Source organism: Drosophila yakuba, chromosome 2L (assembly GCF_016746365.2).
Source record: "Drosophila yakuba strain Tai18E2 chromosome 2L, Prin_Dyak_Tai18E2_2.1, whole genome shotgun sequence".
In the NCBI taxonomy this organism is placed as follows: domain Eukaryota; kingdom Metazoa; phylum Arthropoda; class Insecta; order Diptera; family Drosophilidae; genus Drosophila; species Drosophila yakuba.
In genome coordinates, this window is record NC_052527.2 from 15619274 (window position 1) to 15631483 (window position 12210).

Here is a 12210-nt window from a genome sequence, read left to right on the forward strand (position 1 = left end):
CACAACAAATGCAGTATGCTCTAAAGCTGTTTAGGCAGAAATTAAACGAATTTGCATATTCAATTGAAACCAACAAATGGGTTTCCGTAATGAATAGCGCATGGATGAGCTTATTTCTGCAATTAAAAGTTGTCAATTAGTTTAAAGTGCAGCTGGTAAGTATCCCATTGTCGACTAATATATATCTAATATTACAAAAGCTTTTCTACTGCGCTAATTACAGAAAGATCCTTTTCGAGAATTTGATTTCTTCTATTAGCAGCACGCAAGTTCTTCTGTCATTGTATTTTGTTTTATTTCGTATCAAATTGTAAATTATTTGTATATAGAGTATTTATGTATATGTATATAGGTCTGCATTTTACAATGGTTTTCAATTACAAAATCGGTAGGTGTTTTATGACGCTCTCGCTCTCTGTTCTCTAACAAAACTAATGAAAATAAAATAATAAAAAGTAATAAAATCGTTATAATAGTTTCGTTGGGTCCCTTTTTTTCCGATTCTGTTGCATTTATTGTTATTTTATTATTTCAAAATACAGCTTATCATTAGTTTGAACAAGAAAATTTTGATTACGAAAACGAATTAATTTCGGTGACCCCCATCACTTTCTTACAGAATTCGCTATGTTTGACACAAGAATTTGCAGGCAGATGTGACTTATTAAGGGGGCCTCAGTTAGGATGAACGGATTAATTCTATCAGCTATTGTCATGACAACTTTCGGGACGTACAAATATACAGACGTTACAGAAAGGAGCTCGTACAAATTTGGTAGGTAGGTTTTAACTGTTAAGTGATTGAGGTTTAGTTTATGATTTGCCTTTGTTAAATTTACAATTTCATATTTGCGTTACAAGAAACGATCGAAGGGTTGAGTGTCTACCCTTCGCTCTGCTTGATTTTGGGCGCAAAATGTAGGTAGTTCGTTAGGTTTTTATATATTTTTGGCAGGATGTAGTTTTATGTTATGTTTTATACGTTAACCGTCCAGCTCTGCTCGCTTATGTTCGATTAGATGGTTTAGCTCGGCATTCTCTAACCCTATCTGTGCCACACTCAACTGATTTTGCTCTGCTCTGTTAAAGACCTAATATTAAATTATAAAAAATAAATAATCGAACCATAATGGTAATAGACAATAACTTGTTTTTCAATTCGCCCTCAGCGCGTACGAAATAAACGTTATGTTGCATTAGAAAAATTAAGCGGTAACTACGAGCTTCTACAAGCAGTACTCTGTCTCTCCTCCAATCCATTCCGCCCATTTTATCAGTCCTCGTTTCATTGCTAGAACTAGTCCTCGTCCTTTGACGTTCCGGCTGATGTAGACGCGTGGTCATTGGCACTTTCACTAGCTTTGCCGTCAGAAGAGGCTGCTCCCGCTGAAGCTGGCGCAGCATCGCTTCCATTCTTGTTGCGGGCGTCCTCCTTGGCCTCCAGAGCGCGGATGCGATTCTCTTGCTTGACGATGATCGCCTTGAGTTTGCGAATCTCGTCCTGGATGGTACGCAGGTCCTTTTCCTTTTCAAGGCAAAAAGTTAGTCAAAGAACCGTTGCACTAGTGCAAGTACTTACCGATAAAACCGCTGCAGGCGGTCCACCCTCGCTAGCCTCATTATTATTTCCAGATGCAAAGTTGCCGCCGCCCGCGCTGCTGCCCGTTGCACCGGAGCTCGCGCTGTCGCCTCTGGGCTTGTTCAGGATGTTGCCCGCTTTCTTCGATGGTAGTGATTTGTTTACCGACGAGGACACATAGCCACCCTGTACAATGGAAACGCGATCCTGATTAGGTTGGTAAGAAAATCTGTTCGTTTCAGAACACAACAAGCAACAATGAACACAACGACAAGCGCCACGCGCAACCGCGTGTGTGTTAGGGCTAAGTTTGCATTTGTGCGGCGTGTTACTGTATGCAGTAGGAGACTTTAACAAGATATCAAATAATTAGAATACTAAATCGTTCTAGATCATTGTGAGTATTCTTAATTCTTATAATGTCTCATCTCGAAGGATCAAATGAGGTCTGTAATCAGTGTATTGTAGTGGAATGTGGCTGGGCGGACAAGGCACAAACGTAGATAACGCAGAAAAAAACATAAGTAAATTAAGCGCAGGCATCACACGATGGTAGGTAGCCACCGACAAATGCAGGAATTAGGCTTTGAACGGAACTCACAAAAAAGCGCACTTGGAGTCCTTGTGCTAGCAGACAAAAACCACTGCAAAAGCCGTTGGAATACATTGTAAAAGGGGCGTCCATAGTGGCAGCGACTGCCTCATCGACTTCGAGCCGCATTGCCATCTATGGACAAGTCCCGCTAGCACACATGCTGATATATATCTTATATCTTGTACGCTCTTATCGCCGGCGGAATGGCTGGCAGAATGGCCGAACCGTTGCCGCATTCGGCGGCGAGCGCTGTATTCGCAACACGGAATAAAAGTCGGAGTTGCATCTGCACCTCGGCCACTTACTTTGAGCGAAAATGTGATCGGATCCGCATCCTTGCCATCGATCCACTCCTCCGCGGTGATGGCAGCGTCTTCCGCTAGCGTGTCGGGGTAAAGATCCTCCTGGAAGAGATCCGATTTGCGCGGCACAGTCATGGAGATAACCTGACACAGGCCGTTGTTGTTCATGCGGTAGAACTTGGCGACCTCGCAGGTGGTCACATCACAGCCTCGCTTGGGCATCAGACCAATACCACGCTGCGGCTCTGTAGTCTGAAACGTGTTTATGTAGTGCACGAAAGGAGGTTCGGGCGTTACCTGTACGATGAGAAATGGAATAGTTAATATACGGATTCGATATGTATTTGTTCTGTTACTAACCTCGAAATACCGAATGACCGAGTCACCCTTTCCACACAAGTAGATCATGTTCGTGTCCGCGTCGTATAGTGGGAACATTACGCCGTTGGACGTGTCCAGTTCCACCATGACAATGGGTTCGTTAAGGGCATCCGGGGCGCGCAGCGAGTACTGACGCTCCGAGCTACGGTTGAAACCTGTGGTGAAAATCAAACCGTGACGCAAGAAAATGGCCCGCGTGGCCTTGGAGCCCTCGTGGCACATGGCTTCGCTCTCCAGCTCGCCGGTGCGCGGTTCGTAGATGCGGATCTTTTTATCCTTGCAGGTGGTGACCAACTTAGAGCCATCCCAGTTGAAGCAGGCGCTGTAAACGATGTCCGGGTGGGAATCGATGTGCACTAGGATTTCACCAGTGCCTACGTTCCAAATCACGACCTTTGCGATACAAAGAGTATAAGCATGGACTTGAGAAGAGGTGTTGACATACGCTCACCTGGTTATCAGAGCCGGCGGTCAGCAGCACATTGAGGGCGGATGGATGCCACAGTACCAGACCCACGCGACGTTGGTGGAAAACCAGGTCGACCACGGGTTCGGTGAGTGTTCGGGACAGCCCGCCATCGGGTATTTGCCACACTTTGACCACACAGTCCTCTGAGCCGGAGGCGATCACGTTGTCGTTGTGGGGGCACCAGGCGATGTCCAGCACAGGACCCTTGTGACCGCCAACCAACGGGTGGTCAGCCGCTATACGACCAACCTGGAAGAGTTCATCACATTTCAGTTAGCTCGATACGCCACCGGTAACTTATTTATTAAAGAATAAGCTATGTTCGGTAATCTGCCAAGCAGGCAATATATATAATATTCCTTGTTCATTTTTAATCTTGAGTTACACAAATTGTATCTTTCAAATGATTGCATAAAATGTATCAATCCAAAAAGACTTCCATGAGTGTAAATCTATTTTGGTTTTTCAAGAACTTGTGCTTGTTCTTTCCTACACTTGCCACATGCGGCCAACCTTGGCGACTAGATGGATCTCACTCATCATCCAGTGCCCATAAAATAGCTAAAATAGGGCGTGTGAAAGCCGCTCCACATAGAAACCGTCACTTAAAAAAGCCGGCAATTGTTTTGCCATCAAGTTAAAAAAGACGATCTGTTGCCACAAGTCTTGCATACAAATTAGGTTTAAATGGAACGACCATTGGTTTGTTTCCAAATATGTTTTCTTTAAAAGAGTAGCATCGGAAGATTGGGGGAATGGGTGCTTCTGCCGCCCACACCATTTGCTGGAGCTGCGGACAAGACTACAGAACTAAACAGAAGCCCGAGAGGCTAAATCTAGAACACGCCGGCCAAAAGATTTGGAGATTGAAAATATAATTTAGAGGAATACAAACAATTAGTTTTTAACGGAATAATCGGCGAGCTGAGTGTGCATTTCAATGCAATGATTCGCCTAATTTTTGTATTCATTTAACTGGCTGATACTTCGCCTCTCTCTAAAATTAGACGATTTGTTTGTCATGTTGGCTGGTGGCCAAATTACAAAAGTGCGCCAGCTAGCAGAATCGCTGCCGCGGTAGTAGCAGAATCCATAACTATTTATAAACACATGTGAGATTGGGTGGAGTCATGCGAAATCCGTCGACGTCACAAGCGACGTGGCAACAAGCCCGCAAATGGCCGCAAACTTTATGCCAAAAGGGCGCTAAAAATAGTTGGCCACTGTTTTGCTTAAAAATACCCCACCAAGCTGGCCGCAGTGGGGCAGACGCACGTAGACTATAATAGGTCCGGTGCGGCACTCACTTTGTTGTGTGGCAGGACGATGAAGGCTCCGCCGCCCGCCGACTCCACGATGATGGCCAGGAACTTGGGATTCACCGCGCAGAATGTGGAGTCCCAGCTTGACTTGGATACTCGTATGTTGTCGTAGCACTGCTCCCGCTTTAGAGCCTGTCCGTAGACGTGGCGGAACTTGGAGCTGCGTACTACGCGAAACGACATCTTGATGCTGCAGTGGCTTGGGTCAGTGGTCGGTCCGGAGTTTCTCTACGTCTAGCTCTGAAAGTAAATGGGACGTACGAAGATTAGTTAGCAATTTCGGGGAGTATCTTACTTACAGACCCGTTTTACGTTTTCCACCCTCTTCCCTTTATATCAAGTTCTCAACCGAAATCATTTGGCTGTGTTCTTACCACACCAAAATAAGATAGAAAGCCCTATTTTTTGGCAGAGTTTTGAAAACTCATTTGATAGGTTGTTTTTTCTACAAAGTGACACCTGGAAATGGTGTTCTTAGCGAGTTATCCGAGTTACGAGCGACGCATAAACCAAAGACTGAATCGCAGTGTTATTCGCTTTCAGCTTTGCTCACTTATGTGTTAGCTTAACGCGTGTTTCACCACGCTTCGCAGCCTCGATTAGTTCAATAAATTTGCATATGCTAATTTCGCTTGTTGCGAAAATCAATGAGCTTTCCATTCGCAGCTCGCTATTGACGCGTTGACTTCGTCCGCGAGAGGTTGCATCAAATTTCTGATGGCATCACTAATGTTGGCGACTGAAAGGGGAAGGCGCCTAGAACGCTTTCACCTGCCACCTGCCACAAACGGCGCTACTTTCGTTAATGAAGCTCCAGCCGGAACGTGTCGAATTATCAGTTGTTCATACCCCTTTCTTTCTGATGACATCATCACGCCGAAATACCCACTCCAGCACTGAATAGCCCTCCAACACGTGAGTAATGGCTGAGCAATACCGATCCAGCAGGCAAGCCTAAGCCCAAACATATACCTAACACTCCGGGAGGCTTCTAGCTACGTGTTTGAAGCAGCATTAATTTCTGGGTTGGGCCGAGGCCGGCAGGCTGAAAACTTTGACTGCGAAAAGCTTTCGTTTTTAATCAGAAAAGTGCCATAAAATGGTTTGCCTTTTTTGCCACTTTGCTTCGTTTGGTTGTGCACAAAGATATTCATATTTATTGCAAGCACTAAACTTTGTCATTGACCTCTTTAAACTGGCCCCAAAGCAGTGCCCACAAGTTGATTACTTTCTACGCTCTCTGTCTTTGGCCACAAGGTAAGCCCGGAGGTCTTCGTTCTTGGGTGGGTGTAGGTGTGGGTGGCCATCCTATAGACATGGCCTCTTCACTGATAAGAAAATATCAGCTCCGCGTTGGCTAAACATCACAGAGATAATGTTAAGTGCTACACCTATGGAGTCCAAAACGACGCCGAAATGTTCGCCAAGAACTGGAAAACATTCCAGCGCTATAGCCGGAATATATCTATATCTGCGGCGTGTGTATGCGGTTGATATTTATGTGTGTTTATATGCCAAACACCTTCGTTTGCAGGCGGGAAAATTTTTGTTTCACAGCTGAAGGTCAAACGTATTAATAGAAAATTGAATCATCTTAGGCAAAATTAAATTTTCATATACAAACACAGCGCACGATGCTCTAAGCAGCTTTTCTAAATCATGTAATGTGTTTATTTATTTCGTTGGCATCGCTTGCCCCTGCCATGCCTAAATTATAATAGCCACTCCCACTTTCCCGTTCTATCATAAATGCATTCGCAATTCCGCTTCCAAGGGCCAAAAATGTGACCTCTTCTGCGACTTCTCAACTTGACCATCGGCGATTGTTTAATCAGCGTCCCTTCGACTGCAAGTCAGCGATTAACGGAAGTGGGTTCAAGAAAATTTTTGAAGAAATGGAAATCTCATAAGTACTTATTCCCTGGTGGTGTTATTGAAACGTGTTGAAACATTGCATTGAATTCGTAAATTATTTATAAATTGCGTGCCTGATCAGGAATATGTTCAGCATAGGGAAGGAAAGTTAAATCTTTTCCAATGATTTCTTCTTTACAAATAATATTAATTATTCTTTACATATAATAGGTATAACTTGATAAACAATAAAATGGGTTCAACAGACAAAATGCTTTTTATTGTCCTATTTATGCTAATTAACCAAAGAATTTGGAAAATGTATAAATTTGGAAAACCGTCCTGAGTCAGAGGTATCTTTGCCAGGACTAGAAACAGACTACGGGTGTTAACTAACTTTCAGCAGCGACTGTCTTGTAATCACGTTAACCATTTGACAATGGGGCTGTTGTGGGGCCCTTCGGCAACTTAAGTTGAAATCGCGCGAGATGCAAACATCACTGAATTGATGCGATTGCGATGCTCCAGCGATCGGGAACTGGCTTAATGCTTGATTGCAAAACTTGGCGCTTTGTCGACACGTTGTGTTCACCGGCCACTTCTAATTGCCAGCAAATGCCGTCGTGTTGTTCTTGTTCCCGGCGGCGTGATTAAAACGCCGTGGACCCCCCGCCCCCCACTTGACACCCCTTCCCTCCCCCCTTGACTGACTTGGGTGTGCAGTCAATTAGGCGTAGTACGAGTAGTTTCCAACAGCAGTGCAATGGGGCGTGAGCGAAAATAAAACAGTGCTTGGGTAAAAATAAAGTGACGATGGAGTGGGACAATGCTCCAATTGTGGCGACGGCCCTCGTCCCGTTATATTGACATCTCTATTCCCATGTACACTCGAAAAAGAATCTATTAAATGTGCAGCAATTATACGAAAACCAAATGCCATCGTGGTTTTCCTATTAAATTCTTTTACTAACTTCAACCGAAAGTTCAAAACTTTTGTAAAAGCATATGGCCCAAAACTAGTCTTGTATAAGCGCAATAATGTGTTTAAACATATATTTAATAAACATACATACTGCGCTTAACTCTTGTGTAGTTATGTGTAGGATATGGAGTTGTAGGATATTATCCCCTACTTAAACGTGGTACTACAATTCTATGTAGGTTGGTGGTTTAACATTATATCAATACTACATAAAGATGGATTAAACATAGTCTTGGTACGTGAAGAAAGCACACCAGTTGTAGCTTAGTCAAGTGTTATCAATAACACATCATTCGTTGTTCCAACAGGAACGCAACAGCAGCTCCTTGGTGTTGATTAACTTATGATATCTTTTTTCCTGTGCACAGCTGCAGCGACACCTAATCAGCTGGCCAGTGATCAATGCCACATGCATGAGTCACCCGTGATAAGAGGCCCTCTCTTTATCGGCTGTGGGCTGCACTGGAAACTTTCGCCGTTCGTCTCTACTCGACTGGATGGTGAGGTTGATGGCGATGATGATGATGTCATTGCTGCAAGCGCAACGTCATTGCTGCAGTGCATATACAGCCGTGGACGTATAAATAGCACACATCAGAACAGTAACTTTAGATCGATTATTTCAGAAGTATTTGGCTTTCGATTCCAAAAATTTTGATGTGAATTGATTATTGCTCTCTTCTAGATGACGTACAACCCAAAAATTTACCATTATCATTTTTTTCTTCTGCTTTATACTTAATTTTCGTTCGCGAGCGATTATTTAGCGTGGTCACAGAAATAGCACACTTTAAAGAACTTACAGCAAATCCCGTGTAAAAAGTGGTTTTTCTAAGTTTTTTTTCGTGATTTAAAAAATTTCGTCAACAAATTAATGTAATTTAATACAAAAGTTAAAAAAATGGGTCGAGGAAAGCATTGTTCAGTTGAAAAAAGGAGGATGATATTCAACCTAACTGAATCTGGCAATACACCTGCTGAAATTGCCGAAATAATGAAATGTTCGAGGAAAATGGTATATAATGCACTAAAGGTAGTGAAGGAAAACACAGCATATTTGACCAATCGAAAAAAACGCAAACCAAAGCCACGAAAAACTGATCCGCGTACAGATATGCTCATAGTACGGAAGAGCAAGGCGGATCCTTTCAAGTCCTCCCGCGAAATTATGGAGGAAATAAATAAAGAATGTGGCACAAATGTATCGAGGAATTAGTGGCAAGAAGACTAAATGAAGCTTCCCTCTTTGGACGCATCAGCAGAAAAAAACGGCTCCTGTCAAAACGCAACATATCGCAACGATTAAGTTTCGCACGGGCCCACCGTGATAAGGACCTGAGTTTTTGGAAAAACATCCTTTGGAGCGATGAAACAAAAATTAATAAAGTAGGACCCGATGGGAAAACATTTGTTCGTCGTCCAAAAGGCCAAGCTCTTAACCCCAGGTACACCATGAAGACTGTTAAGCACGGTGCCGGTTCCATTATGTGCTGGGGTGCATTTTCCTGGCGAGGTGTGGGTCCGCTTTACCGGATCAATGGCGTAATGGATCGCTTTATGTATATGGACATTCTCAAAAATCAAATGGAACCATTTACGTTTGAGAACATGCCTCTGAAATGGACATTCCAGCACGACAACGACCCAAAGCACACATATCGTGTCGTTAAAAAGTGGTTGAAGGACGAATCCATCCAAGTTCTGGAATGGCCGGCTCAAAGCCCTGACATAAATCCAATAGAAAATCTATGGAATGATGTCAAGGTTATGATATCCAAAAAAAAATTTCGAATCTTGACGATTTGTGGAAAGGTGTCCAAGAAGCCTGGAACTCCATTCCAAAGGATAGATGTCAGGATCTTGTGGAGAGTATGGGTTGAAGATGTAACGCAGTCATCAAAAATCATGGATACTCAATCAAATATTAAATTTGCTTTGCATTAATTACTTTTAAACTTATTTTTTATGATTAATTGAAGATATTTTGAAATTGTGCTATTTCTGTGACCACGCATTTTTCGTTGTTTTTTAGTTTTTAAATTTTCACATCTTTTTTTTTTAACATTTATTCATTTTGATTAATTAATTTATTAGTTTATAAGCTAAGCTATGAAGAACGAAAGCTGTTTTATTTCCAAGAAATTTTTTTTAATTAAAAAAACTATTCAAAAAGATGAACTTCATTTTGTGCTATTTATACGTCCACGGCTGTACATACACATACATACGAGTGTGTATTAAAGGTTCATCAAACTGATTGCAGAGTGTGCGTGCCTGACGGCGATTAGCCGAAGTTTTTGACAAAAAGCGCACAAGTGTCGCGGCAGACTCACTGGCTTGCAGCACAGTGGGTGTCGTCGCTGTGTACAAGTGAAAGTGGAACTCTGCTGCTAAAATTAACAACATGCATATGCAGTGCCTCGTCTGGTGAGGCCCATCACCTCCCCTCTTCCCCCCTCACCGTCGCAAGTGGCGCTGGCTTTTGTTGCTGTCTTAATTGCCGCTCGTTCTTTGTCTCCTCAGCGCCCTCCACTCTGCCGCTTAGTCAGACTGGGCGGCAATTGTGGATGCCTGTGCGCCCTGGAATTTCAATGTACATACATACATAGTTTTTTCAGAGGATCAATTGGCTAATAAAAGTACCTTTCCTTTTAAAACTACATATATCTGCAATACTTAATACTTCATTCGATACCTGACTAGAGCTTAAAACGATTACCACCTAATTAATATCGTATGTGAAACATTCAGAAAAAATTATACCTGGATCTTAGAAAATCGCCTACGATTTTAAAACACTGTAAACATAGGAAATTAAAACCGAAAACTTTTCTTAAGTCTAGGGACATGTGGCATATTTTTCAAAAAATTAAAATAATTTAGATAAAGAATAATAATTAACGCTTTTAAAAATTGGAAATTATTTTCTTTATGTAACTTGCCGTTAATATTTATTGAAAAATATATAATGTTTTCTAAACATCAAAAAATCACCCTTATTAGGTGTCACAATATGCATTCCTATGCCAGATTCATGTTTCAAAAGATATTTTTCTTAATCCGAAACCTTTTTTAAAATCAAAGTTTAAAGAGATTGATTTCTAAAGTATGATTTTTGATTTACTTTGAGCATCAACATTGTTTGCGGCATATTTTTTTGGGTTCCAAGACTATACATGATAATAGTTGTTCACGTGTTCTTACTTTAATTTAATATTAATTTAATTTCGTTTCGGAACTGTAAGATTCGAGATCTAGATTTTCCTAGGGGTTATGAAGCAGTGACTTCCCAAAATTACTTGCTTCTTATTTCATTTCCCAATAATTCCCGCCAAAGCCCGGATATGCGTTGCTCGCCCAATTGGCGTTTATACGTGCGCCTGTTTTGTTTGATCGTGGCCGAACAGCTGTTTGCCGCCGAGTAATCGCGACATGGGCCGACGCATAAACACGATCGGCGGTCGGGCTCGATTGTGTGTGTGTGCTTCATTCCAGTGCATTTCTCATATTTGTGTCACTAATTGGTGTTGGCTAAGTTTCGCTGCTTAAGCCATTTGGGGAGCAACCGAAATAGCTGTGCGTGGGGGCGTATGCTGTGTGCTCTCTCGCTCGCTCGCGCGCACTTTCGAAGACGCCTCTGGAGGTCGCTTGTTTTTCACACTTGCTCTCGCTCGCACGCTCGAAATAAACCGTAATTCTGGCCTCAGGCCCACTGGAAGCCACGTTTATGACTAGCTAATATTTCGAAATTTCAAATGCCAGCTCATTTTGGCGCCCTTTGAAAGCACACTCTCCCTCCTTGCCCTTCACTAACTTGTTGCTTCCACCAGCAACAATTGGTACACTCTCCCCCTTTTCCTTTCTCCCGCATTCGGCCGCTCTTCCCCGGTCTCATTCTCTCGCGCACCGTAAACAAGTGAGAGCCGGAAAGGAAAAGCCACACAATTTACACCGAAACGCGAGGAAGAAAAAACAAATACCAGAAAAGACAATTAATACAATCAAGTGCGAAACAACAAATTCGACTGCGAGTTGTTTGGTTTCTTTCACTTGTTTTTGCAACGTTTTTCGGCACTGGCGCTGCTTTGCTCTCTTTATTCCCTTTTTTGGGTGTTGGACTCATATAACACGGTGAGCGAGCGGGAGAGCAGATGGCGAAACTTTTATAGCGGTACTCTTCACATGCACTGCGTTCACCGCTCCGCTCGCACAAGAAAGCACGCACACCAGCGCACGCACGCCACACTCGGCGCACACAGACGCACACGCACACACGTATGGTCGCAAGGCGGCTGGCGCACTTATTTTTTTACCGTGATTTTTAATGATTTTGTAATACGCGCGTTCATTACTTAAGCGGCGTATTTGCATCGACCACTCGCAACGTCTCCTGGAAATACGCAGCTTCAGCTGACACCGAGCCGCAATACTCCTATTCCGCAAAAATACTGTTGTGATTCATGGCAACCGTTTTACTTTTGCTTGACATTTAATGTGGCGGCACAGAAGCGGTTGCAAGACACCAAAATACCAGCACTCACTTATCTATCACTCCACTCACTGGGGCCAGCGCATTCAACGGGATTCAACTAAAGATTTTGCACACGACTCCGGCTGGGAACTTAAGGCACTTCTTTTCAGACTTTTCAGTCAGCAAAAAGACGGGACGAGTACAAAATACCGACGAGAGCGCGCTGAGCATCTAAGAGCAAGTTCGACACTGTTG

At 43.0% G+C, this 12210-nt stretch overlaps 1 protein-coding gene across 4 annotated transcripts; it reads right to left on the reverse strand.

Annotated features, from left to right (window-relative positions):
• Window positions 1-464: 464 nt before the first annotated feature.
• Window positions 465-12197, reverse strand: LOC6528334 (coronin-1C-A). 4 transcript variants are annotated; one of them, XM_015198937.3, is made up of 7 exons: window positions 12046-12197; window positions 4634-4888; window positions 3309-3575; window positions 2837-3250; window positions 2480-2773; window positions 1580-1786; window positions 465-1525 (listed from the first exon to the last, which is right to left on the reverse strand). In XM_015198937.3, the coding sequence occupies exons 2-7, from the start codon at window positions 4829-4831 to the stop codon at window positions 1298-1300; spliced, it is 1608 nt and encodes a 535-aa protein (XP_015054423.1). In that variant the 5' UTR covers window positions 4832-4888; window positions 12046-12197; the 3' UTR covers window positions 465-1297. The 4 variants fall into 4 exon arrangements, with proteins under 4 accessions (XP_015054423.1, XP_015054424.1, XP_015054425.1 ...); XM_015198938.3 differs by having other exon boundaries at window positions 12026-12197; XM_015198939.3 differs by having other exon boundaries at window positions 1580-1765; window positions 12026-12196.
• Between the last annotated feature and the right edge of the window lie 13 nt (window positions 12198-12210).